Source organism: Oncorhynchus clarkii, chromosome 12, assembly GCF_045791955.1.
Source record: "Oncorhynchus clarkii lewisi isolate Uvic-CL-2024 chromosome 12, UVic_Ocla_1.0, whole genome shotgun sequence".
In the NCBI taxonomy this organism is placed as follows: Eukaryota; Metazoa; Chordata; class Actinopteri; order Salmoniformes; family Salmonidae; genus Oncorhynchus; species Oncorhynchus clarkii.
Genome location: NC_092158.1, coordinates 61,793,892 through 61,818,567, shown reverse-complemented (window position 1 = coordinate 61,818,567; position 24,676 = coordinate 61,793,892). Strand labels below are relative to the sequence as shown.

Here is a 24,676-nt window from a genome sequence, read left to right as displayed (position 1 = left end):
TCTTTCCTTCCCTCCCTCCCGTCTAAACTTCCTCTCTCTCTGTCATTCTCTCTCTGTCGCTGGCTACAGAGAATCATCTGAGGTAAGAGATAGATGACATAAAAAATAAGGGATTTTTTTCCCCAGAAACAATGAAGCAAGAATATAAGATATCTCTATAAATGTGTTTTAGATGTTTCTATGCATCCTGTCTTTGTATGAGTGGGTTTATGGGCATTTATGTACACTGTCTCTTGTGTGTCTGCCTGTATGCACAAGTGTGTGCAGGGCAGGCTCCAGGCATAAACTGCATAAGCGATCACTTAGGGCCCCAAGCCAATAGGGGGCCCCCAACTCCCCTAAATATATATATAAAAAAGTTTGGGGTCACTTAGAAATGTCCTTGTTTTCGAAAGTAGCGTATATTTTTTCTCCATTTAAAATAACAACAAATTGATAAGAAATACAGTGTATACATTGTTAATGTTGTAAATGACTACTGTAGTTGGAAATGGCAGATTTTTTATGGAATATCTACATAGGCGGACAGAGGCCCATTATCAGCAACCATCACTCCTGTATTCCAATGGCATGTTGTGTTAGCTAATCCAAGTTTATACTTTTAAAAGGCTAATTGATCATTAGAAAACCCTTTTGCAATTATGGTAGCACAACTGAAAACTGTTGTTCTGATTAAAGAAGCAATAAAACTGTCCTTCTTTAGACGAGTTGAGTATCTGGAGAATTAGCATTTGTGGGTTCAATTACAGGCTCAAAATGGCAAGAAACAAATGACTTTCTTCTGAAACTCGTTAGTCTATTCTTGTTCTGAGAAATGAAGGCCATTCCATGTGAGAAATTGCCAAGAAACTGAAGATCTCATACAACGCTGTGTACAGCGCAAACTGGCTTTAACCAGAATAGAAAGAGGAGTGGGAGGCCCCGATGCACAACTGAGCAAGAGGACAAGTACATTAGAGTGTCTACGTAGTTTGAGAAACAGACGCCTCACAAGTCCTCAACTGGCAGCTTCATTAAATAGTACCCACAAAACACCAGTCTCAAAGTCAACAGTGAAGAGGTGACTCCGGGATGCTGGCCGCCTCCAACATCGTTTTATAGAATTTGGCCGTACTCACAACCGGCCTCGCAACCGCAAACGACGTGTAACCACGCCAGCCTAGGACCTCCACATCCGGCTTCTTCACCAGCGGGATCAATTGACTGATTTACTTATATGAACTGTAACTCAGTAAAATCTTAGAAATGGTTGCATGTTATGTTTATATTTTTGTTCAGTATATACACTACATGACCCAATGTATGTGGACACCTGCCCGTTGAACATTTAATTTCAAAATCATGGGCATTAATATGGAGTTGGTCCCTCCTTTGCTGCTATCAGCCTATGTTACTCTGGGAAGACTTTCCACTAGATGTTGGAGCATTCCTCAAGGACTTGATTCCATTCAGCCACAAGAGCATTGGTGAGGTTGGGCACTGATGTTGGGCGATTAGGCCTGCCTCACAGTCATTCCAATTCTTCCAAAAGATGTTTGATGGGGTTGAGGTCAGGGCTCTGCAGGCCAGTCAAGTTCTTCCATATCGATCTCGACAAACCATTTCTGTATGGACCTTGCTTTGTGCATGGGGAATTGTCATGCAGAAACAGGAAAGGGCCTTCTTCAAACTATTGCAACAAAGCTGGAAGCACAATCTGTCTACCACTTCGCAGCTGAGTTTTTGTTGCGCCTAGACGTTTCCACAATAACAACACTTACAGTTAACTGGGGCAGCTCTAGCAGGGCAGAAATTTGACGAACTGACTTGTTGGTTAGGTGTCATCCTAAGAGGGTGTCATGTTGAAAGTCACTGAGCTCTTCAGTAAGGCCATTCTACTGCCAATGTTTGTCTATGGAGATTGCATGGCGGTGTGCTCGATTTTATACACCTGTCAGCAACAGGTGTGGCTGAAATAGCCAAATCCACTAATTTGAATGGGTGTCCACATAGCTGGCAAGACAAAAGTATCTAAACTTGTAGTAATCATGGCCAAATACCGACTAGTCACACAGGGCACTTGCCCAGGGGCCCTGACCTCCAGGGGGCCACCGTTGATTTTGTTAATCACTTTTGCCCGTGAGGTGGGGGGGCCCAAAAGGCTAGAGCCGGCCCTGAGTGTGTGTACTGTATATGTGTATGCGTGTGTGTTTGTGTGTTACTTGAATATGCGTGCAGCTTTAGGGCACATTTTTTCAGTCTCTTGTTAGTTCATCCCTGTCACCCTCTCTCGCTCTCTCTCCCTCTCTCTCTTTTTCACTGCTGGGGGGAGGGGGATGGAGGTCACCATAGCAACCATGCCGGGACAAATTAATATCAAGTCCTTAAAACAAAACACACAAGCTTACGTGTGCGTGCGGTTGTGTGTCTGTGTGTGTGTTTCCTTTTCCCTTTCGTGACTCTATTAACTCTGTGAATTTCCATAAAAGGGGAGGGGCTACATTGATTATGAAATATTCATTTCTATATCCATCTCTCTCACTTTATGTCAATTTCCCCCACTCAATTCACTCTTCCCCTCCTCTTCCTTGCTTTTGTCTTTCCTTCTTTCCTCTCTCTCTCTTCCTCCTCTCTCCATCTCTTTGCTGTTGTGTGCCCCCAGGCACTGTGGCACGTCCTCCCTCCATCCCTCCCTCTCCCCTCATCTCTCACTGCCCCTGTCACCTTCAATTGCTCCATGGAACTAGACACACTGCCTTAGGCGAGGGAAGAGAGGAGCGAGAGAGGAGACCAAAAGAGAAAGAGAGGGAGAGAGAGAGACAGAAAGGGAAAGACAGAAGAGAGAATGAAACCGAGCGGAGGAAAAAGAGGCAGACAGGGTATGTGTGAGATAGGGAGATAGCAAGAGAAAGGAGAAAGAAACAGAGAGAACGAGTTTGAATTAGAGGGAAAGAGAGAGAGAGAGGACATAATAAAAAGGTATGGTTAGAGGAGGGGATGAGAAAGTCTCAACTGTGTCGTTCAGCAACATCCTGTGTAAAACTATCCAATAACAGCAACACCTGCTGTCAACCATTGTCCTGACTGACGAGTTCAACACTTAGAACTAATGGATTCCTGTTAACTAAGATAGCGAATCGGTTCCATTCCCAGAATGTTGTGAGAAGGTCTTTCTATTTCTATGGGTTTATGAGAAAATCTCAAGAAAGGACAAATGAAGTAAATTACACAATTGCGTAAATAATAAAATGTAGTAGGCCTAAATAACACAATTAAGTAGGATCAATTCGGAATAAGTGCGACACTTTTTGCATTTCCGTCTGCTATAACCTCTTTTGACATCTATCCAAAATATTAGCTCAACACGATACATTCAAGAAGTTTCCTAATCACAGAAAAAACTGTGTTGATATCATATTGACAGGAGGGATGACACACCCATTTGTGTACAGTGAGTCAAAAGCATATTTTCAGTTTGCATTTGGTAGACTGGGACAGCAGACTAAAATAACTGGGACACCATTATTATAGTCCCAATTGTACCCCAATGACAATTCAATTCAATTGTGTGTGATTAGGAAACATCTGAGGATTTCAGAAATGTATCATGTATTGGGCTAATATGTTAGATAGATCTCTGAAGAGGTTACAGGAGGCGTAAATGCAAAAAGAGTCCCACTTTTACTGAATTCACTCAGTAATAATCCAATCTAATCAAAATCTTATTTTATTAGTCACATGCGCTGAATACAACATGTATTCACACATTACAGTGAAATACTTACTTACGAGCCCCTAACCAACAATGCAGTTTTTAAAAAATGAATAAGAATGAGAAATAAAAGTAACACGTTATTAAAGAGCAGCAGTAAAATAACAATAGCGAGTCTATACACGGCGGTACCGGTACAGAGTCAATGTACAGGGGCACCGGTTAGTTGATGTAATATGTACATGTAGGTAGAGTTATTAAAGTGACTATGCATAGACGAAAACAACAGAGTAGCAGCGGTGTAAGGGGGGGGGGGGGGGGGGGGGGGGCAATGCAAATAGTCTGGGTGGCCATTTGATTAGATGTTCAGGAGTCTTATGGCTTGGGGGTAGAAGCTGTTAAGAAGCCTCTATGACCTAGACTTGGTGCTCCGGTATTGCTTGCTGTGCGGTAGCAGAGAGAACAGTCTATGACTAGGGTGGCTGGAGTCTTTGACAATTTTTAGGGCCTTCCTCTGACACCGCCTGGTATAGAGGTCCTGGCGGTGTCAGAGGAATAGTTTAATCTTCCGCATAGGTCGTCGATTTTATTTTCCAAAGATTGCATGTTTGCTAGCAGAATGAAAGGAAGGATTTATTCGATTGCCTACCAATTCTAAGGCCCCTTTTTCTGTGCCGTCTCTTCGTACAAATGACGGGATCTGGGCCTGTTCCCGGGAGAGCAGTATATCATTCATGTCGGGCTTTTCGGACTCATTAAAGGAAAAAAAGGATTCTGCCAGTCCGTGGTGAGTAATCGCACTTCTGATGCCCAGAAGTTATTTTTGGTCATAAGAGACCGTATTAGCAACATTATGTACAAAATAAGTTACAAACAACGCAAAGAAACAAACTAAAAAACACGATTGGTTAGGAATAATTAAAATATCAGCCTTGTTCTCCGGCACCATCTTAACATTACTAATAACAGTACAACAAGAAAATATTTACAGGGCATAGTACTACAAGTACCAGAGCCCTGCCTAGCCTACAGGGGTCCTAAATGTAGACTGGGGCTGCGGTCCAAAGACTTCAAAAACACACCCTCATCCACTTACCCTCGCCTTATGCCCTTGGGGGAATCCCCAACGCCATCTTGGAGGGTGGTCCAAATGATTAGCCAAGCAAGGGAAGTTTGCAGCGTAAGCCCCTCAGCCCTAGTTTTTAGAAACTCCCCATAATTCAATTTGCGACGATTGCACATTCGCTAAGAAAAGTCAGCGAAATCTTAAAAACAACATCAATGGAGAAGTCAAGATACAAGTGTAAGTAAAAAGGAATGCAAATAAGTGTGAAATTTTGCTGCTACGTAAAGAAAAATATGTTTTTGTTTGGTTATCTTTTGGAAATTGTAGAAATAAAACATTTTCCTTCTTCAGAAGTTCCAGCTAGGCAGGCTAATGGTAGTTAGCTAATTAATTTGCTAGCTATCATACAATTGGTATATATTATTAATTATATATTTAATATAGACATGCACTCATAATTGACTGTAGCCATATAAAACACCCACAAACTACCAGTGGCTGAAAACACAATCATCTCGGGATGAACGAGTGACGAATTTCCGGCCAATGGTAGTCCATTTAACAATAATTCCTTCCTTCCTCCCTTGCCCTGCAAGTGTATACTCGTCAGACGTGATGAAATGTCATCAGAAGTGTCCACTTAATTTGAGGGCAGAGGGGATAAGGTGTCGTTAAGTGTTTGGACAGTAGCCTGGATCTCTTTCATCCATTGGAAAAGCCTGTAAAACTGTCCCACTGTATTTTGATGCACCAGTACATAGTACGCACATTTACGTCACAATTTGGCACAATTAATTATTTATGACTGTTTTATAGCCTTAACATCAAAATAGAAAAAAAGCTATTCACCTTTAATAACCAAATTAAGTAGGCCTGAATAACACAATTAAGTAAATAACAACAATTCCAATGACAATATGGAGAAATTGGCTACATAAAATGAATGAATCAATGAATAATAGCCAATTCTAATCACATCAAACTCCGTTCGTATGACCAAACATTAAAAATAAATGATGCTAAACCTAAACAAAATACTTCCTTCTCATATAATAAAGTAGGAATTAATTAATTATTTTATCGAGGCATTAAAAGTTAAACTGATGTAACTGCCCTGAAAATTATACTGAGTGGAAATAGGCTAAGGTGGCTCTGGCGGGAGGTATGTGGTAGGAAGGAAGTCGGGAAACAAAAAAAAGGGGGATTTTGAAGAAAAAAAGATCTGCTGTGGTTTCTAGATTGTTCGTTTCAAAAGGTATACCACTCTGCCCCCAAGCGTTAGGTTTCCAGAACAACATAAGCATACGTTATTTATTTATGTGAAAATAATTTCCCCTCCATGCTGAATAAATTCCTTTATAATAAATATCACGTTTGTCTGTCGTTCCCGATATTAGTATGTATATCATTTTCGGACTTTACAGTGGTAAAGGCTACAGTGGTGTGGTTTTCCATCCTCCCTGGTTTCATATGAGTGGGCAAGATGCATGTCAATTGCATTGGGTTTTACCAAACAATGCTGCCTGCCATTCCTTGCCGTATGTTTATACACCTCAGGTGTCCCTTTACATTGCTGATGAAAACTTTCGTAAAAATCTCTTCATGCGCGCTCCGGTATGGAGGTTTGCGCGTTCGCATGTCAACGTGGCGCTTCAAAGCCAATCGAAATCAGTCTCGGGCTCCGTTAACCACATTTCCTCGTTTCTATTGGTTTATTTTCTTGTCAGCGTGTCTGCGAATGGTCGACTGAAAAAGCGTGGCACCGCCTCCTTTATTGTAGAATTTAAAGAGGCAGGGAAAGTGCCAACGCGTATCTTTACAAGCCCAGAAAAAACCGTGATTGAGACGTGTTGCTAAAAATTGGTACGTGTTTTATTATTATTATTAATAATGCATGAACGTATATGCTCCAGTAAAGAAATTGAGTGATTTTGGTTGTTTAAAATTCTTTAAAAAAAACAAAAAAAACGTTGTGTACAGTTTATGCCAAGTTAAAATGTTCTTGAAGTAGCCTAAACTCATTGTCTTAAAATATGTAGGATACCTAACTGCATCCCTTTTTGCTTGAAAACATTTTTTTAAATTCATTCACAGGCATTATTGATGTAATTTATTGTTGTATTCATTATTCAGAAGTGTTAAAACAACAGACTGACTGATTAATCCTAATTCATGTCAGGACTCAAGACAGTAGCCTATAAATAGGGCACAAAAGTGGAACACACTTTTTTTATGACCATATGTATCACTGTTTGCATTAAATAAACAGTTATTGTCTAACCCAATAATGTATTATTTTGAGTGAGGCCCATGTGTCTGGCAAGTATCATCTCTGTCTATTTGTAGGATAAGTTCTGTTCAGTCTGCTGTAGTGTCTCTCTCTATCTCCTTTTTTCTTTCTCAGGACAGAAGATGCTGCTGCAGTCACTACCTTCCCTCATTCTCATCCTCGGGGTGGTGGTAGCTGTGCCCGCTAAAGAGAAGCGTGTCCATCGCCATAGTGACCTGAGTGACCACGCCCATGACGACTCCACTGGTTTCCATTATGACCACGAAGCCTTCCTGGGTAAAGAGGAAGCCAAGACCTTCGACCAGCTGACCCCTGAGGAAAGCAAAGACAAACTTGGGTACATTATGTTACAGAACTTCCAGGCAGGTTGTGTCCCAAATGGCAAATATGCACTACTTTTGACCAGGGCCCATATTTCCTATGTTATGTATTACTATAGACCAGGGTCCATATTCCCTATGTACAGCAGTACCTTTGACCTGGGCCAATAGGGCTCTGGTCAAAAAGAGGGAACTATGTATGAAATAGGGTTCCATTTGGGATGTAGCCACACTCACTGCAAAGTTGGGCTCCCGAGTGGTGCAGCGGTCTAAGGCACTGCATTTCAGACATCACTGCAGTCCCTGGTTCGAATCCAGGCTGCATCACATCTGGCCGTGATTGAGAGTCCCATAGCACAATTGGCCCAGGCTGTCCGGGTTTGGCTGGGCTAGGCCGTCATTGTAAAAATAATTTGTTCTTAACTGGCTTGCCTAGTTAAATAATAAAAAGTATAAATATGCAATATCCTTATTTGGGTATTATTTTAATGAGCTCTGCCCCAAACAAGATCAAATTTGGTTGTAAAATGTTACGTTCCCCAGCAAGAATCAAACATTTTGATCAAACAAAAGGGGATTTAACAAAGACTCACTGACAACAACCAAAACTAAACAGTTGGGGTTTTAGGAGGGGTTCTGAATGACACTCATGGGGGTGCCCACTGAAAATTGCATAGCAATAAAAACTGGGACCTAAAAGACACCCACCATGAGCACCCACTGAATTTGCAAAGTAAGAGGCAAACAAATGAAAAACCCACACCAAACTTAAAGACCGTAGGCAAACCAAAAAGTTGAGCAAAATGAAAACAGGGAAGATCAGACAAAGGAATGTTTTTCTAGAAATCAAATAGGGAGCGCCAACTAAAAGTGTTGACCCTACACATCTCTCAAGACAACTGGAGCACTGGGCCAGCTGCTCTTAAATATCACTTGGGCCAGTACAGGTGAAACACCTTCTGACTAACAAGGTGACACCAATCGGTGCACCCTACGTGCTAAAAGTCCAAACTCAAAACATAAATGGAAAAACGAAAACCTGTAACAAATGTATATACAGTATGCCTTATCAGAAATATACTCTTAGCATTCATTTGACATCCAATTTGATATGCTCCTATGAACTTCACGTTGGTGCTCATGGGTCCTTTTACATGGAAATTATCTTACACATAAACCCAGCATAAAACCCCAAGGAGCAAGCAATGCAGATGTAGAAGCACAGTGGCTAGGAAAAACTCCCTGGAAAGACTGGAACCTAGAAAGACACCTAGAAAGGAACCAGGCTCTTGAATGGTGGCCAAGTTCGCTTCTGTAGGTAGTAGGCTTAGTTGGCTTGTTCTGTCCCTTTGGCAGGAAGATTGTAGATCGCATCGACACAGACAAGGATGGTTTCGTGAGCCATGGTGAACTGCACCAGTGGATCAAACACAGGCAGAGGAGGTACATCGAGGAGAATGTGCTGAAACACTGGAAGGAGTACGACCAGAACAAGGATGGGAAGATCGGCTGGGAGGAATACAAGAACACCACCTACGGCTACTACCTGGGTACGACAAGGGAGGGGGTGTGTGTGGGAGCGTGGGTAGCCTAAATTTGAGGTGAATGAGCGAGGGGGTGGGACTTCAAAAGGGCAGTCCAAATTTACCTGAGGTGTATAGTCCGCATATAATTAGTAGGCTTTATGGGTGTTAAAGATTGTTGGAATGATGGGCAGGTTTTGGCACAACCAAGATACTATTTATGTAGGATCAAATTTGATAAAATTACTATGTAATATAAGGAGAGATTGATCATGAGCTACAAACACAATCCAAAAATGAGATGGGAATGAGAGAGGAGAGCTGAACATGACAGTACAGTAGTGGCCATACAGCTATGCGATAGTGGTGTCATCTTAGGCTCGTATTGTTAATACAAAGGCAGGGGAAGGGGTTAGTGATCAGTTTAGCCTATTAGATCATAACAAGTAACATTACAGGGGAGACCTGATCCTAGATCAGCACTCCTACACTGATACGCTTGATACATACGACCCCTGATCTTTGCTTTACAAAGCCATGTCTTGACTCTGAGAATGTCCTCCGCTCCGTTGCAGATGAGGAGTTTGACGACGTGGATGACAAGGCTAGCTACAAGGCCATGCTGACTAGAGACGAGAGGCGCTTTAGGACAGCTGACCGCGATGGGGACGGCATCGCCACCAAGGACGAGTTCACTGCCTTCCTTCACCCCGAGGAGTACGACCACATGAAGGCCGTTGTTATACAGGTCAGTCAGAGGACTGGGATCAGTCACTAGAGTCACAAGATCAATCAAATTCTGAGGAACATCCAGGTGGTGTACTTTTTTCTCCAGCCCACTTCTAAACTATTTTATTCTGTTTCGCTTCAGGAAACTGTAGAAGACATTGACAAGAACGGTGATGGAAAGATCACCCTTGACGAATACATTGGTTAGTCTCTCCTTCAACTTACTACCCTTTCCAAACAGAGAACATACAATATGTCATCAACCAAATGTAATTGTTTTTTTACACATTTTAATATGAGAACAAAAAATGAAATATTTTATTACCATCTATGCGTGATATTCTTGGGTCCACAACCAACTATATGTTAAATGAAAAGTGCTGGTATGCGTACACAAACAGAAGATAACCCAGAGATGCACAGCATATTGACCAGTGGTTTTTAAACCGCTCCTCGGGTACCCCCAGACGTTTCACCATTTTGTTGTAGCCCTGAACTAGCTCATAACCCCTGGAATATATTTTAGAAATACAACACCTACTGTACAAGCTGTAACCTGTTCTCCATCACAGGGGACATGTTCACACCTGAGAATGGAGAGAGTGAACCAGACTGGGTGCTGACGGAGAAAAAGCACTTCACAGAGATCAGAGACACCAACAAGGTACACTAGTCTGCTGCTACTGGATCACCTTAACATTGACAACATCCTCTCCTTATACATTACTATAACATCACTATTTAAGTCAGTACACTTACAGTACCCTACCCCTCAGACCAGCCATGTCAATACTTACACACACACGCACCCCTCTCTCTGTCAACATACTAAGTTAACAGGTTTGTGTCTGTTGTGTTGTCAGGATGGTTTCCTGGATAACCATGAGGTAGCTCAGTGGATCCTGCCAGGAGAGATTGACCATACTGACAATGAGGCTAAGCACCTCATCCACGAGACAGACACAGACAAGGTACGCATCTCCCCAGTCCTACTGCCTGATCTCACCCTTACCACAAACTAAACGTATCATACCTGTATACCCATTACAACAAATGTTTCCTAATCCACTTCCACACACAATCTTATCCCCTCTGAAGCACCCCTCCTCATCCCTGTACCCCTCTACAACTCACACCTCCTGTGTTCCCCTTTCTACCCTCACCTCACATCTAGCCACCGCCATAGCTACAACTATCGTGCAGTGCATACCCCCACCCGTTCACACCCCTTCCAACTCACCCCGTAGCATCTCCCCTTCCTCTCTGACCTCACACCTTCCCCCAACCTCACACCGACTTCTCATATGAAAACCAAATAACATCCTGTTACAACTGACCACTGTATTTGGTGACATGTGTAACGCATAGGCCTATCCTATGTAAATTTTAAATGACATCTGTGGTAATAATACAAGAACAGTCTCCTAGCAGTTTAAATTAGGAATTTTGAAAAATAGTAGCTTTTATGCTAAAACAAAGATGTTTACATCCCAAATGGCAACCTATTTCCTGTAGTGCAGTACTTCAGCCCTATTGACCCTGGTCAACAGTAGTGCACTATAGGGGTTAGGGTGCCATTTGCGACACTTCAGAGACATGAGCCTGGGAGTAGATTCAAGGCTCTCTCACATCACACACTGTCAGCCTGAACACCGCTAATAATCAACATAATGGAATTAATTGGGGGTAATGACCTGTTAATTATAATGAATCTCTTTCTCTCCACCTGTCCTTCATTCACACTTTTCTCCCTTATCTATCCTTCATTCACACTTTTCTCCCTTATCTATCCATTTCTCCCTCAATTTCATCCTTCTCTCAATCATGACGCAATGACTGGTGGTGGGCGGGACCTGAAACTTGCCTCCTCCGCGATTGGACGAAACAGGATGACAAAATAACCAAGAAGGAGATTCTGGCTAATTGGAACATGTTTGTGGGGAGCCAGGCGACCAATTACGGAGAGGATCTCACCAGGAGACATGACGAGCTTTGATGAAGTCATGCGAAGGCTTAGGGAGGGGTTAAGGGCTCCATGCAAATGGAGCTCCGTTTGCGCAGTTCTATGTACTCTGCACAGTTCTATGTACTTTTTGTGCAGCCAAATTTTTTGGAACAGACCGTACACGTACTCTGTTTGCATAGAGCCCTCTAGGGAGAGGGATTTCCAAAATACATATTGGGGTTTTGTATTGTGAAAGGCCATACACTTATAATGGAGAATACTGTTACGGAGTTGGGTAGGGGGAAGTTCTGAGGGGAAAAGGTCACAGGTCATATTTATACTGTTGAAAACATTTCCATGGGAGGTAACGGGAGCATGGAGATGTTTACATACGGATACATAACCACAACTACAGCCTCTCTCACACACACAACACAATCATGCTCAAGTGTGAATAAAGACACTCCACAAGTCAACAAGCTTATTTTTTTAACAGCATATATAGAATATACACTTGGTTCACACAGGGGGGGAGGAAGGGAGGGGGCAAAATTGAATTACACTTGTGGTGAAACATTTCTCTGAATTTTAAATAAAGCCATGTTGGTTTTTCTACAAAAAGTTTAGTTTTTCTTTGACATGACATTTACTGTCCTAAGCAACTTAATTTGTTTCCTGGTGCTTGAATGGAGTTTACCACACCACTGCCACCTGCTAAATGGTCTGTTAGTTTACCCAGATTCCTTCATTCTCCTCTCTTAGGATGGGCGTCTCTCTCTCTCGGAGGTCATGGACAAGGTCGACTTCCTTAAGTCAAGCACGCTGACTGACTACGGAGGTATGTTGGCGGATGAGGGTCACCAAGAACTCTGACCTCCTTGACCCCAACACAGCCAATTTAACTTGATATACGGTACAGGCATGAATTGGTGTGTAGGCTGTTTGATGCGTGTGTGCCAGAGAAATAAAAATGACATTTCTCAGGGCTCTACAGTACGACCATTTTACTTGCATATGCACCTACACACTATGTGTGGCCAGGATTCTTTTTATTTAGGAGCACCAGTGTGCCTAAAATTAATACCTCAAATATTTTACCTTCTAAATTTCTTTGTGTGCACCTATGTGCTTCTCAGAATAGAACCCTGTATAACAAAGCTTCAAATAGCAGTTGGAATTCTCAGACTCCATACAAGAACAGACAACCCGTATGTACAAATAATCAAGTATATGCCTTTGTCATGTTGACCGTCGTCTCTACACCATCATTACGGGTCGAGCCTCTTTAGCTTTCAGTCCCACTCCAGAGCCTGCAAACCCAGTTCCACCCTGGGAAGGAATAAAATATATTAACATCAGACGGTCTTCAATTACCTTTACAAACTAAGTACCCTGCTCGGTCTTGTACGTACATACTCTTTTAAACTCAAACAACACTCACCCTCTGTAGTGGGATGATGTCCTTCTCTGTGAGTTTGTCTCCGGTAATCGGGTCCGTCATGTCCTTCCTGATCAGCCTCTCCACACACTCCTGAGTCACCACCGCTCCACTGAGAGGAGGGAGAGGGGAAATAGATTTAAGAAACTGAAGAAGCGAGGGAGAGAGGTAGTAGGGATGGCTTGATGTAGAGGTGGTCCAGTAAATAAAAAGGAACCGAAGAGGGGTATACTTACGAGGGTTTGAGAACGGAGCAGGGGACACTGTTACCCAGAGTGTCTTTAGTCACGGCACACAGGTACCTCTCCTGGGAACAACATTACACAAGCTATTAACCCAATGAGCCCCATTAACGCCGACGGGTTTTGGATTTCTAACCCCTTTTGAGCTATATACTTCTGGGTATTGGATTTGTCCATTTCTTCTGCATCTGTTGATACCAACAGATGTGTGATTAACAGGGGCTGAGCTAGAACAGTGTTTGTGAGACAAGGATGGATCCCGGTCTTACAAAAATGTCTGTAGAGCCCGAATGGTTTGAGCTACACACCATTTATGAAAATCATGAACCTGTTACATGCTCTGCTCTAGGACGCTCACAAGCATCATTAGAAGGTAAGGGGTTTTTCTACATAGATCATAGGAGATCCCAGGACAGTGTAATAAGCTTATATAGTTGCTAACTCCAAACAGTAGTCACTGACTAGTTGTACATTTATTTCCCAGTGAGCAAAACATTTCTGTATTTACAGCAATCAAATTCCTTTTGCGCAGGTTTTTACTTTGGCGGACCTTTTTTTTTTTATTGACACTTGTCAAGAAAACTCATGAATGCAACTATTGATGTAAAAGAGGGAGATGCATGGAGTTAGAGATAACAATGTGTAACAGTGTGCAGAGGTTGTGGTGTGGTCAGGCACTGACCTGGCGTGCGAGCAGGGCCACTCGGTCCAGACTGGGGTCCAGAGGAGTGAAGTGTACATTGGTCAGCTCATTCATCTTCAGAGGCCGGCCAGACATGGGACACACCACCGTCTTACTCTGAGGGGGAGAGAGCGAGTGATGATTGAATTTGAACTCCCCTTTATTGGGTCAATAATTTGCTTTGCACAAACCCATTGAAATAGCAAACAGCTAAAATGTATGGTGGAGAGGGAGAAGGAAAGACCAACAGATCAAGCACCTGGGGACAAGCTGACCTCAGAGAGAACAGATAATAGAGAGATGGAGAACAAGAGGGGACAGACACAGGGAGCACGATGACATTGACATTTGGACAAGAAACCTAACAAGCTCTTGGCAGTGGAAGAGTCAACAATTGTTTCCCTAGGACAAAGGTCAGATCCTCAGTAAAGAAAAACAAGTGACCAGACAGCTGTGTTGAATGAGAGAAATGAAGAGAAAGAAGTAGAGTGAAAATGTGGGATAAGGGCATGGGGTAAGTCAACACTTTAGGACTTTGGCTTTCACTCACAGGTTTCTTGAGTATGGTGGGTTTGGCCTCTGGGGTGAGACTGGGGATCCAGAAGCTGGGCAGGGCCTGGGAGGAGCTGGTGCCGGCAGCAGGAGCAGAGGAGTCAGCTTTTGATGTACTGGCTGATGTACCCGCAACACTCTGGCTGTCTGACTCTTTGGCCTGGCCTGAAGAGATAGGTTAACTCAATCTACTGTTCTCTGTCCTACGTTCCTTCCAAGCTAGTAGACACACACTTACCAGAGATAAAGGGGTTGATGGGTTTGGACACGATGCTGTTCTCCCGGGTCTTGAACCTCTCTGCTATCCCCCTCTCCTCAGATTTAGACTCCAGACGACTGTCACTCTTCTGAGTCTGTTTCTGCTTCTCGTACGCCTAAGATGAACAGTGAGAGGGTCAGATGAGGACAGATAGAGCTCGGTGCTTATTATCAGATGTATTGGGTTACAAAATGCAACTTTTTTTATATCATGTTAATGATATGTTAGAGAGACTACACTGAATGATTCAGAACCTGAATAATCATATTTGTCGGCCTTATGAATTATATAATTGACATGATATTTTTAAAAAGTTGGATTTTGTAACCTAATACATCCGATAATAAGCAACGTTGACATAGCGGTACAGGATTCTAATTACAACTTGAGGACTTCACATGTTGTAGTCGTCATCATCTTCAAAGTTGCTTCCGATGGTCGCAAGAAGCTAAATTAACATGACGAGCCTAATTCAAATGTAAAAGGCTTTGAAAAACAAACAAACTTGGTACACGCTCAGTGCTCCATTGACATTTCAGAGAAAAGTGTATACTAAAATTCTAAATGTCATGTCTCAAAATCGATATCCATCTTAACTTTATATTGTTTAATATCCTGCGGATTCGAGAAGAAATAACAAGTCTAAAGGGAAGGTGAGCCTGTCAGTAGCCTTAAATCTTGCACAGAATCCAGCCTAGCTGAAGCGATTACATTTTCCAGATTTTGTTTCACTTTTTTCTCTGGCCTCCATTGATTTAGTCACCCCAATTCTGGCCATCCTACAACCATTGGTTTCGTTAAAGGATTATGTACACAATTAACATACCCATTGGTCAAAATATGTGACTGGCCACTAATTAATTAAATATCTATCGAGTGAGAGAAATAAAACTAGTCTCGGTGTTTTCTGTACTATTTCCCAAACGGGACCATTTTAAAGCCAGTTACCTTCATTTTCTTGGCGATCTCGGTCTTCTGGTGGAGTATGTACTCCAGGATGGCCTGTTTTTCATACAAGTATCCATCTGGACTGGAGATACAACATTAACGTCTTTACGACACACAAACGGGTTATAAACGAGTTACACAACAATGATGTGTTTGTGTGAGACAAGGGGATTGCGACTTACGTTACAACGGGGTCCCTGCAAGTCTGGAGAGAAAGGCAACAGCAGTCGAAATCCTTTATGGCATCCTTTCCTAAACGCACACTTTGCGTCCCATAACCCGATGCCGCTAGATAAGAGAGAGCAGATGATGTTTAGCTGGCATGAACAGCTAACGTTAACCAACGTTGTAAAGACTCACCAGTGTCCTTCCTTTTCTCGTGGTAGGTGTAAACGGCTCCCGCCGTACAATTTTTCCCATGCCGAGTCATTGTCCGCTAGAGGTAAAAACACGTTAGAAAGACTAGTTATCTAACGTTAAACAACTTGCTAGCTACCAGAAAACATGTAGGTTAACATGCAAGTCTTAGCTAGCCAACGATAATGCTAACCAACGCCAACTGGTCCCACAACCAAACGTCAGCACCAAGCTTTGATAGTAAATAAATAATAATAATTACCCTCTTTGCATGGAACTGGGTAGTAGTTGAATCTAAAGAACAATAATACTATAAAAAAAAAAATAGGTTCTTTATAAACAATATGTGCGTTTACAACACTGTGTCCGTTTCTAGCGAAGTCAATCCTGCGGATGTTGGTACGCCAGTGAAAATTGTTCGAGTCGTCTTCTTCATGAGTTGATTGTTGGATCCCATCCTATATTTGGTGCATACACCGCCACCTACTGTACTGGTGTATGAGGGCATTCACGGCCTACCCACATTCAATGATTGATACGGTAATACAACATTGGGGAAAAGGAAAATTGCCCAGCCAACTATTAAACCTAAAAAAAAAAAAAAATACTACCCCCATTCCACTATTTAACCCTATCTAATCCAACAGTCTGAGAGGACAGAACACTACCACTCCACACCCCTTGCAACTGTTCTGCAGTAAATCCTCGCAATCCCAAGTACTTCTCTGCCGCTGGCACCACAACCTCTTTTCTGTGACTTCCAATCCATTCCTGCAGTACAATTGATAACCATGGCTATGAATGCTAAAAATCCCACCTTACTGAAGCACATATTCTTTCTCTTTCCCTCTCATACTCCATCAGTACATGCTCCTCTGTTTCCTGGCAGTAATCACACCTTCTTGTTGGATGCTTTCCTATCACATTTAACTTCTTATTCAACTGTCTGAGTCCCGCCCTTAATCTTGTAAAGATGTCCTCCTCTCTTTTGTCTCTTCCTGCCGTCCGCCCCTCCATGACATTCCACTGTACTTGGAATAGATGCCTGCCCTTAGGGTCTCTGTTACACTGCTCCTACCATCACTGCACCACCACATCAGGCCTTTTGCCTCTGCCTTGCTCATTGAAACTTCCACCACGTCACTGCTAAGGGTGTTTAGCCAGTACATCAGTTTTAATAACGTTCTGAGAATGCAAATTTGAAGTTATTTGAAGTTAAAGAACATTCTAGGAACATTCTCTAAATGTTGTGAATGTTTTGAACGATATGTAAAGGTTATTTTGAGTTATTTTTTAAAATCACTGCTAGCTTAGTTTCTGTTTTGAACATGGAAATTATTTTGCTTAGGTATTAATCATGCAAACACATTTCTTTCTTATTGTGGCACAGCATCAGTGAAATTCAAAACAGTGTCTTCTGTTCTTTATCCATGGAATTAGTCTACTGCAACACCAGGATGGAGCAACCATACCACGTTTTTTTGAACTCATACAAAGCTGTTAATTTTATTCTAGTCAAATGTGCCCCATTTCAAAGAATACAAACACTTATTAAGATCAGGTGTGGCCAATTAGTGGGCACAGCCAACAAAGCTAACACAGTTAACAAGAGTGGATAGAGAGTTGTATTGATGCTGAGAACAGAATATATATGTTTTTAAATAACATTCTTAGATCTTTCTTTGAATGTTCCTAATGTTTTCATGTTTTTTTATGGAAAGTTTTCATAATGTTCTGAGAACATGACTTTGTGAAGTTCCTTAAATGCGCTGAGAATGTTCCAATGCCAAGCAACTATCCAGCACCATTACCAGAATGTTGTGGGAAGGTTGTATGCAAAATAACCATAGGACAAACACGCTCTCACCAAGCCCTAAGAAACATATGGTTCTCAGAATGTTATGTTCTAGCTGGGTACTCTGTCTGGCTTGACTTCCTCAATTCACTGCAATGCCATCAGCTCCGCCGTGTATGCAGACCTCATGGCTTGGTTTATGCTCTGACATGCACAGTGTACTGTGGGACCTTATATAGACAGGTATGTGCCTTTCCTAATCATGCCCAATCAATTTAATTTACCACAGGTGGACTCAAATCAAGTTGTCGAAACATGGCAAGGATTATCAACGGAAACAGGATGCACCTAATCTCAATTTCGAGTCTGGTAGCAAAGGGTCTGAATACGTATGTAAATAAGGTATCTGTTTTCAAATGTTTATACATTTGCAAAAATGTCTAAAAAGCTGTTTATGCTCTCGTTGTGGGGTTTTGTGTGTAGATTGATGAGGGGGAAAATGATTGAATCAATATTATATTAAGGCTGTAATGTAACAAAATGTGGAAAAAGCCACATGTAATATTAGGGTTATGCGGTTGTCTCAACTAGCTGTAGTTGTCTCAAATGAGAACACTTACTGTAAATCACTCTGGATGAGAGCATCTGCTAAATTACTAAAATGCCAAATGTAAATGTTTTACATACAGATCTCATATTACTGTATTGATTTTTTTTTTAAAATTTTTACATTTAAAAAATGTTTGTCAGAAATGTATCATTTGTACAGTTCTTTATTAAAAAATGTATTTGTCTCTCTGAAATGAAACCACCAAGTGATAGATTTTAAACAAATACATGTCATGCCATGATTAGATATTGAAAAAAACACAACAATCTCTTTATTAATTTTAGAAAATCTATAGCGTTTTGGAATTAAACTTCATTGTTTAGAATTGACATTGATGTTGAGACTGGTGAGTACGGCCAAATTCTCTAAAACGATGTTGGAGGCGGCCAGCATCCCGGAGTCACCTCTTCACTGTTGACTTTGAGACTGGTGTTTTGTGGGTACTATTTAATGAAGCTGCCAGTTGAGGACTTGTTTCAAACTAGACACTCTAATGTACTTGTCTTCTTTCTCAGTTGTGCATCGGGGCCTCCCACTCCTCTTTCTATTCTGGTTAGACTCAGTTTCCGCTGTTCTGTGACGGGAGTAGTACACAGCATTGTACAAGATCTTCAGTTTCTTGGCAGTTTCTCACATAGAATAGCCTTCATTTCTCAGAACAAGAATAGACTGACGAGTTTCAGAAGAAAGTATTCTTTTCTGGCCATTTTGAGCCTTTAATCGAACCCACAAATGCTGATTCTCCAGATACTGAACTCGTCTAAAGAAGGCCAGTTTTATTGCTTCTTTAATCAGAACAACAGTTTTCAGTTGTGCTACCATAATTGCAAAATGGTTTTCTAATGATCAATTAGCCTTTTAAAACAACAAACTTGGATTAGCTAACACAATGTGCCATTGGAACTCAGGAGTGATGGTTGCCGATAATGGGCCTGTACACCTACGTAGATATTCCCCCCAAAAATCTGCCATTTCAAGCTACAATGGTCATTTACAACATTAACAATGTCAGCACTGTATTTCTGATCAATTTGATGTTATTTTAATGGACAAAAATGTGCTTTTCTTTCAAAAACAAGGACATTTCTAAGTGACCCCAAACTTTTGAATGGTAGTGTATATTAGAGTTATGTTCAAATGTTATGCAGTAATAGCATTCGACTCCAACTATGTTGACCTGTGAAGAACAAAGAAATATACTGAAAATAAATATAACAATTTGCAATGCATGCAACAATTTCAAAGATTATACTGAGTTACAGTTCATATGAGGAAATCAGTCTATTGAATAAAAATGAATTAGGCCCTAATCTATGGATTTCACATGATTGGGAATACAGATATGCATCTGTTGGTCACAGATACCTTTAAAATTCCTTTTGATACATTTTGTGCATTCAAATTTCCATCTATAAAATGCAATTGTGTTCGTTGTCTGTGGTTTATGCCTGACCATACCATAACCCCACCGCCACCACGTTGTTCACAAGGTTGACATCAGCAAACCGCTCGCCCACACGACGCCATACACATGGTCTGCAATTGTGAGGCCGGTTGGACGCACGACAAAAGTCTCTAAAACTACTTTGGAGGTGACTTATGGTAGAGAAATGAACATTAAATTCTCTGGCAACAGCTCTGGTGGACATTCATGCAGTCAGCATTCCAATTACACGCTCCCTCAAAACTTGAGACATCTATGTCATTATGTTGCGTGACAAAACTGCACATTTTAGAGTGGCCTTTTATTATCCCCAGCACAAGGTGTAATGATCATGCTGTTTAATCAGCTTCTTTATATGCCACACCTGTCAGGTGGATGGATTATCTTGGCAAAGGAGAAATGCTCACCAACATGGACGTAAACAACTTTGTGCACAAAATTTGAGAGAAATAAGCTTTCTTTTATGTAACATTTCTGGGATAATTTATTTTAGCTCATGAAACATGGCACCAACATGTTGCATTTATATTTTGTTCAGTATATACTGTAAATTCTACCCAATGACAGTCAACAATTTACACTCTATGCTTATATTCCCCATTACACAATATGAATCTTCCAATTGAAGCTGAAATGATAAAATACCCCATGTTTGCTCATATCTGCCAATATATTTTGTTCTGTTAAAACCTAATTCTAGCTGCATTTTCCATTTAATTTGACAGTGCACATAAAAACATTACAGCACAAATGTTTAAAACGTCCCCTTTTAGTTTATTTCATACAACCCCACTGTGTTTAAGAAACACAGATATGACTTTAAAATATGAATGCATGTTCCTGAGAAGAATACCATGAACCTGTCATCTAACAATTATACACAAACAGCTCAATTAAAGTTATTCTCATCACAACTTCCATAGGCTATCCATTATATCCAATATGTGTATCCAATATATCCAATATCTCTACATCCAGTGTGCATGTTTGTGGTGTTCTCAGTCAACAACAAAAAAGACAGAAAAATAACTTATAACTTATTAAAAGTGAAAATAATGACAGTGAATACAATCCCTTGGTTGCAGTATCTTCCTTGGCCACATGGTGGCGACAGGGGGCTTATTTGTCAGCTTCGAAGACGTCGGCTACAGTCCTAACGGATAAAGGGAGACAAGTGGTTGGTTTATGTTCCATCAATCTTTGATTTTACTGCGTGTCAGTCTTCACATTTCTACTCACACGGGTAGGCCTATTGAAAGGATCACAGGGTGAGGTGCATGTGAATTTGGGTGTGATAAGCTTGCCATTTGGATTTGCTAACTATATATTTTTTCTCACCAATCTACACATAATACCCCATAATGACAAAGTGAAAACATGTTTTTAGACATTTTTGCAAATCTATTGAAAAAGAAATACAAAAATATCTAATTTAGCTAAGTATTCACACACCTGAGTCAATATTTTGTAGAAGCACCTTTGGTGGCGATAACAGCTTTCAGTCGTCTTGAATATGTCTGTATTAGCTTTGCACATCTGAATTTGGGAATTTTCTACCATTCTTCCTTGCAGCTTTTCTCAAACTTTGTTAAGTTAACCCTCCTGTTGGAATGTGAATCTTCACCCCAGTCTAAGGTAGTTTGCACTCTGAAGCAGGTTCTCAACAAGGATTTGGCTCAATTCATTGTTCCTCTTTATTCGTACCAGTCCCCCAGTCCCTGCTGCTGAAAAGCATCCCCATAGCATGGTGCTGCCCCCACCATGCTTCACGGTAGGTATGGTGTTAGACAGGTGATGAGCTGTGCCTGGTTTTCTCCAGACAGCCCTTGGCATTCAGACCAAAGAGTTACATTTTTTGTCTCATCAGACCACAGAATATTTTGCCTTGGTGATCTCAGTCTTTCACGTTCCTTTTTGCAAACTACAGGCGTGCTGTCATGGGCCTTTTTCTCGGGAGTGGCTTCTGTCTGGCCACTCTCCTATAAAGCCCAGATTGGTGTAGTGCTGTAGAGACTCTTGTCCTTCTGGCAGGCTCTCCCATCTCAGCCAATGAACTCTGTAGTTCTGTCAGAGTGGTCATTGGGTTCTTGGTTACCTCCCTGACCAAGGTCGTTCTTGCCTGGTTGCTCAGTTTGGTCAGACGGCCACCTCTAGGCAGTTCCACATTTTTTCAATTTCCCTATGATGGAGACCACTGGGCTCTTGGAAACTTTTAACACTCTAGAAATAGTTTTATACCCTTCCCTAGATATATATATGCCTCATCACAATTCTATCTGAGAGATCTATGGACAGTTCCTTGGACTTCATGGTAATACAATTGCAAATATTTAGGTTTATCATTACGGGGTATGTTGTGTAGATGGGTGAGAAAAACAATCAATATAATCCATTTTGAATTCAGGCTCTAACACAGGGGTATGAATACTTTCTGAAAGCACTGTAGCAAGCTACTTCCCTCGCCGTAACGTTAACAGAACTGCAAAGAAAACAGTGCTCGGCCGGCGGGGGCGCAAGACACCGCGTGCCGACATACTGATACAGCTGCCCAGTGGGAAGCACCTTAGGTCGGCAGGCACCTCGATACAACACCGGTGTCATTTGCTTGTCGTTGAGCTTCCCGAAGGCAGTAATGTTAGCTAATTGGCATGTTACTGTGAAATAAACAGAACTATTTTTTAACTAGTGGCTGCCATTTAATGTCTGTTTTAATATGTGTGTAGCCGAAGACATCTTTCCACATTGTGTGGATAATTGTTTCTCCATCCATACGATACGGGCCGTACTATTACAAGCAGCCTCATCGGCAGTGGACACGGCATGTAGTGAAGCAATGCTAATGGGTGTTTTATGTGGGGTGCTCCTTGTAGTAACTGCATTCCGCAGATAGATATTATTTGCCATTTGGAGAATAAACGTAATTCTGTGTCAAATTGAATGTTGATAGCTCACACTGAGGAATTCAAAAGGTGTTATGTCACTGTGAACGTGTAACTGTATCTTACTTATAGATCGATCCAGTCAGCTCGTCCAGAAAACCACCTTGGGGATTAAAAACATACAGTGAGCCTGATGTTTCTGCTGCCTGGCTTTCAAGCTCAAACATGCCTCTAATAGCGGCAAGCAGTTCAAACGATCATTCTTTATCAAACAGTCCCACACCCCTGTCTTACCTGGTTGGCAAAGAGTGCTGCAAACGGGACACACGTAGCAGAAGTTGCAGATCTAAAGAAATAAGCAGAAAATGGGGTAAGCCATCAGAGAAGGATAAGAAATAAAGGAGTATATAACATCATAGAACATAACTGGATGGAGTAGCTTCTCCGATCGGACTTTGTCGTTGCATCATAACTAGCCCTCTTGATGTCAGAACCCATTTCTTTGGTTCCAGGGAGAACCCTTTTTGGTTCCAGGTAGAACCATTTTGGATTCCATGTAGAACCCTCCGTGGAAGGGTTCTACAGTTGGAACCCCAAACAGTACTCCTTCGAACCAAAAAAGGGTTCTCCCTGGAACCAAAAACGGGTTCTCCTACAGGGACAGCTTAATAACTTTTTTGGAACCCTTTTTCCTGGGAGTGTAGGTTACTAGTGGTTGAATGGGAAGGTCATTTTACCTGGCAGGTGTCACAGTGCTTAGACTTATCTCCCTCTGCACATGGGCACTTGTCGCAGGTGTCACAGTGCTGAGAGAGAGAGAGAGAGAGAGAGAGAGAGAGAGAGAGAGATGGGGAGGGAAAAGAAGAGCGAGGGAGAGAATTTTTGCCATTTTTAACAAGGATGGGGAAAATGTATTAAAAGGGTGCAAATTGTTTTTACCAATAAATGTAACCACATCCACAAACACCAAACTTGTGTTTCTATCTAGATGGTGAGACCTACCTCACAGTATTCACAGTATGAACAGAGGGATCCTTTGTGATACAGTTGACCGTCATCTTCCTCCTCTTCATCATCGTCATTGTCGTCATCGTCATCATCGTCGTCATTATCGTCATTATCATCAGCTGCAGCTGGCACATCATCATCATTGTCGTTATTACCGTCAGCCTCTGTAAAATAAGTTGTTCATTCCCATCCTAACACGTATGTATGTGTGTATCTGTAAATGTTCTGTGATAGTGTTAATTAATGCATTTTGGTTTGTGTAGCAAGTGTAACAGAATGGCAGTGTAGAGTTCATTCATACTGTACAAAACTAATTTCCTACATACAGTCCCGCATGCACACACTAGTTCTACACGCTCATATACTGTAGACAGACACAAATTCTAACCGCATACCCAAACCAGTACAATGTACAGACTACCTCACAGAAGCTTTGTACATACAAATACACATAGGTAGATTATAATCGCAAACGCCCATAAAGAAAAGTCCAATCATTTTACAGATATATATAGGTTCACACTCAGCGTGACCATACAATAAACCATTCCACACTAAGATGACCGTTTGAACTTTTCCTGTTCCTTTGTCTCAAACAGACTTTGTTTCAGTACAATCTCCCACCTTTTTCATACTACACAAACGTACTCCATGCATGTAGTCAGTCACCAAACCCATGACTCCAGGCAACAACAGAAGTACATCCATGCAACTCATCATGATCAATTGATTTATTCTATGATTGAAAGTAGGGTTAGAGAGACATGATCAGAGGTGATATTTTGTCACAGTTTTCACAGAAAGGGGTTGTTTCACAGTCAACGAAAAAGAAAGAAAGAAAATCCACATAAAAATAAGAGCAAACTCCTGGAGTAACTGTCATCTCTTGTCAGTTGAC

At 41.5% G+C, this 24,676-nt stretch overlaps 3 protein-coding genes across 5 annotated transcripts in view; 1 reads left to right on the top strand and 2 right to left on the bottom strand.

Moving 5' to 3' along the window:
- Positions 1-6,530: 6,530 nt before the first annotated feature.
- On the top strand, positions 6,531-12,750 carry LOC139420982 (reticulocalbin 3, EF-hand calcium binding domain). 2 transcript variants are annotated; one of them, XM_071171431.1, is made up of 8 exons: positions 6,531-6,620; positions 7,162-7,384; positions 8,724-8,917; positions 9,466-9,638; positions 9,762-9,822; positions 10,192-10,283; positions 10,483-10,590; positions 12,327-12,750. In XM_071171431.1, the coding sequence occupies exons 2-8, from the start codon at positions 7,170-7,172 to the stop codon at positions 12,435-12,437; spliced, it is 954 nt and encodes a 317-aa protein (XP_071027532.1). In that variant the 5' UTR covers positions 6,531-6,620; positions 7,162-7,169; the 3' UTR covers positions 12,438-12,750. The 2 variants fall into 2 exon arrangements, with proteins under 2 accessions (XP_071027532.1, XP_071027533.1); XM_071171432.1 differs by lacking the exon at positions 12,327-12,750 and adding an exon at positions 11,508-11,987.
- LOC139420985 (nitric oxide synthase interacting protein) lies at positions 12,039-16,467 on the bottom strand. The gene is made up of 10 exons (XM_071171434.1): positions 16,305-16,467; positions 16,046-16,121; positions 15,868-15,973; positions 15,686-15,767; positions 14,717-14,852; positions 14,477-14,643; positions 13,927-14,043; positions 13,239-13,309; positions 13,006-13,114; positions 12,039-12,893 (listed from the first exon to the last, which is right to left on the bottom strand). Exons 2-10 carry the CDS (start codon positions 16,113-16,115, stop codon positions 12,822-12,824), a joined length of 930 nt encoding a protein of 309 aa, XP_071027535.1. The 5' UTR covers positions 16,116-16,121; positions 16,305-16,467; the 3' UTR covers positions 12,039-12,821.
- A 3,879-nt stretch (positions 16,468-20,346) lies between these two features.
- LOC139420979 (germ cell nuclear acidic protein) overlaps positions 20,347-24,676 on the bottom strand; it is a 7,003-nt gene continuing 2,673 nt past the window's right edge. The window contains exons 2-6 of one of the 2 annotated variants that reach the window (XM_071171426.1): positions 23,773-23,942; positions 23,508-23,576; positions 23,065-23,116; positions 22,897-22,933; positions 20,347-21,044 (exon numbers count right to left, since the gene is read on the bottom strand). In XM_071171426.1, coding sequence (XP_071027527.1) covers positions 21,011-21,044; positions 22,897-22,933; positions 23,065-23,116; positions 23,508-23,576; positions 23,773-23,942 — 362 coding nt within the window. In that variant the 3' untranslated portion in view covers positions 20,347-21,010. The remainder of the gene's footprint in view (positions 21,045-22,896; positions 22,934-23,064; positions 23,117-23,507; positions 23,577-23,772; positions 23,943-24,676) is intronic. The other variant, XM_071171427.1, reaches the window with a different exon arrangement.

Bases quoted from the DNA above. Each gene is read 5' to 3' on its own strand.
- LOC139420982 (XM_071171431.1), top strand. From the start codon at position 7,170: ATGCTGCTGCAGTCACTACCTTCCCTCATTCTCATCCTCGGGGTGGTG. The intron at 10,284-10,482 runs GTACACTAGTCT...TTGTGTTGTCAG, and splicing joins AGATCAGAGACACCAACAAG to GATGGTTTCCTGGATAACCA. The intron at 10,591-12,326 runs GTACGCATCTCC...CTCCTCTCTTAG, and splicing joins ACGAGACAGACACAGACAAG to GATGGGCGTCTCTCTCTCTC.
- LOC139420985 (XM_071171434.1), bottom strand. From the start codon at position 16,115: ATGACTCGGCATGGGAAAAATTGTACGGCGGGAGCCGTTTACACCTAC. The intron at 15,974-16,045 runs GTGAGTCTTTAC...TCTCTTATCTAG, and splicing joins CGAGAAAAGGAAGGACACTG to CGGCATCGGGTTATGGGACG. The intron at 14,853-15,685 runs GTAACTGGCTTT...TGTTCATCTTAG, and splicing joins AGATCGCCAAGAAAATGAAG to GCGTACGAGAAGCAGAAACA.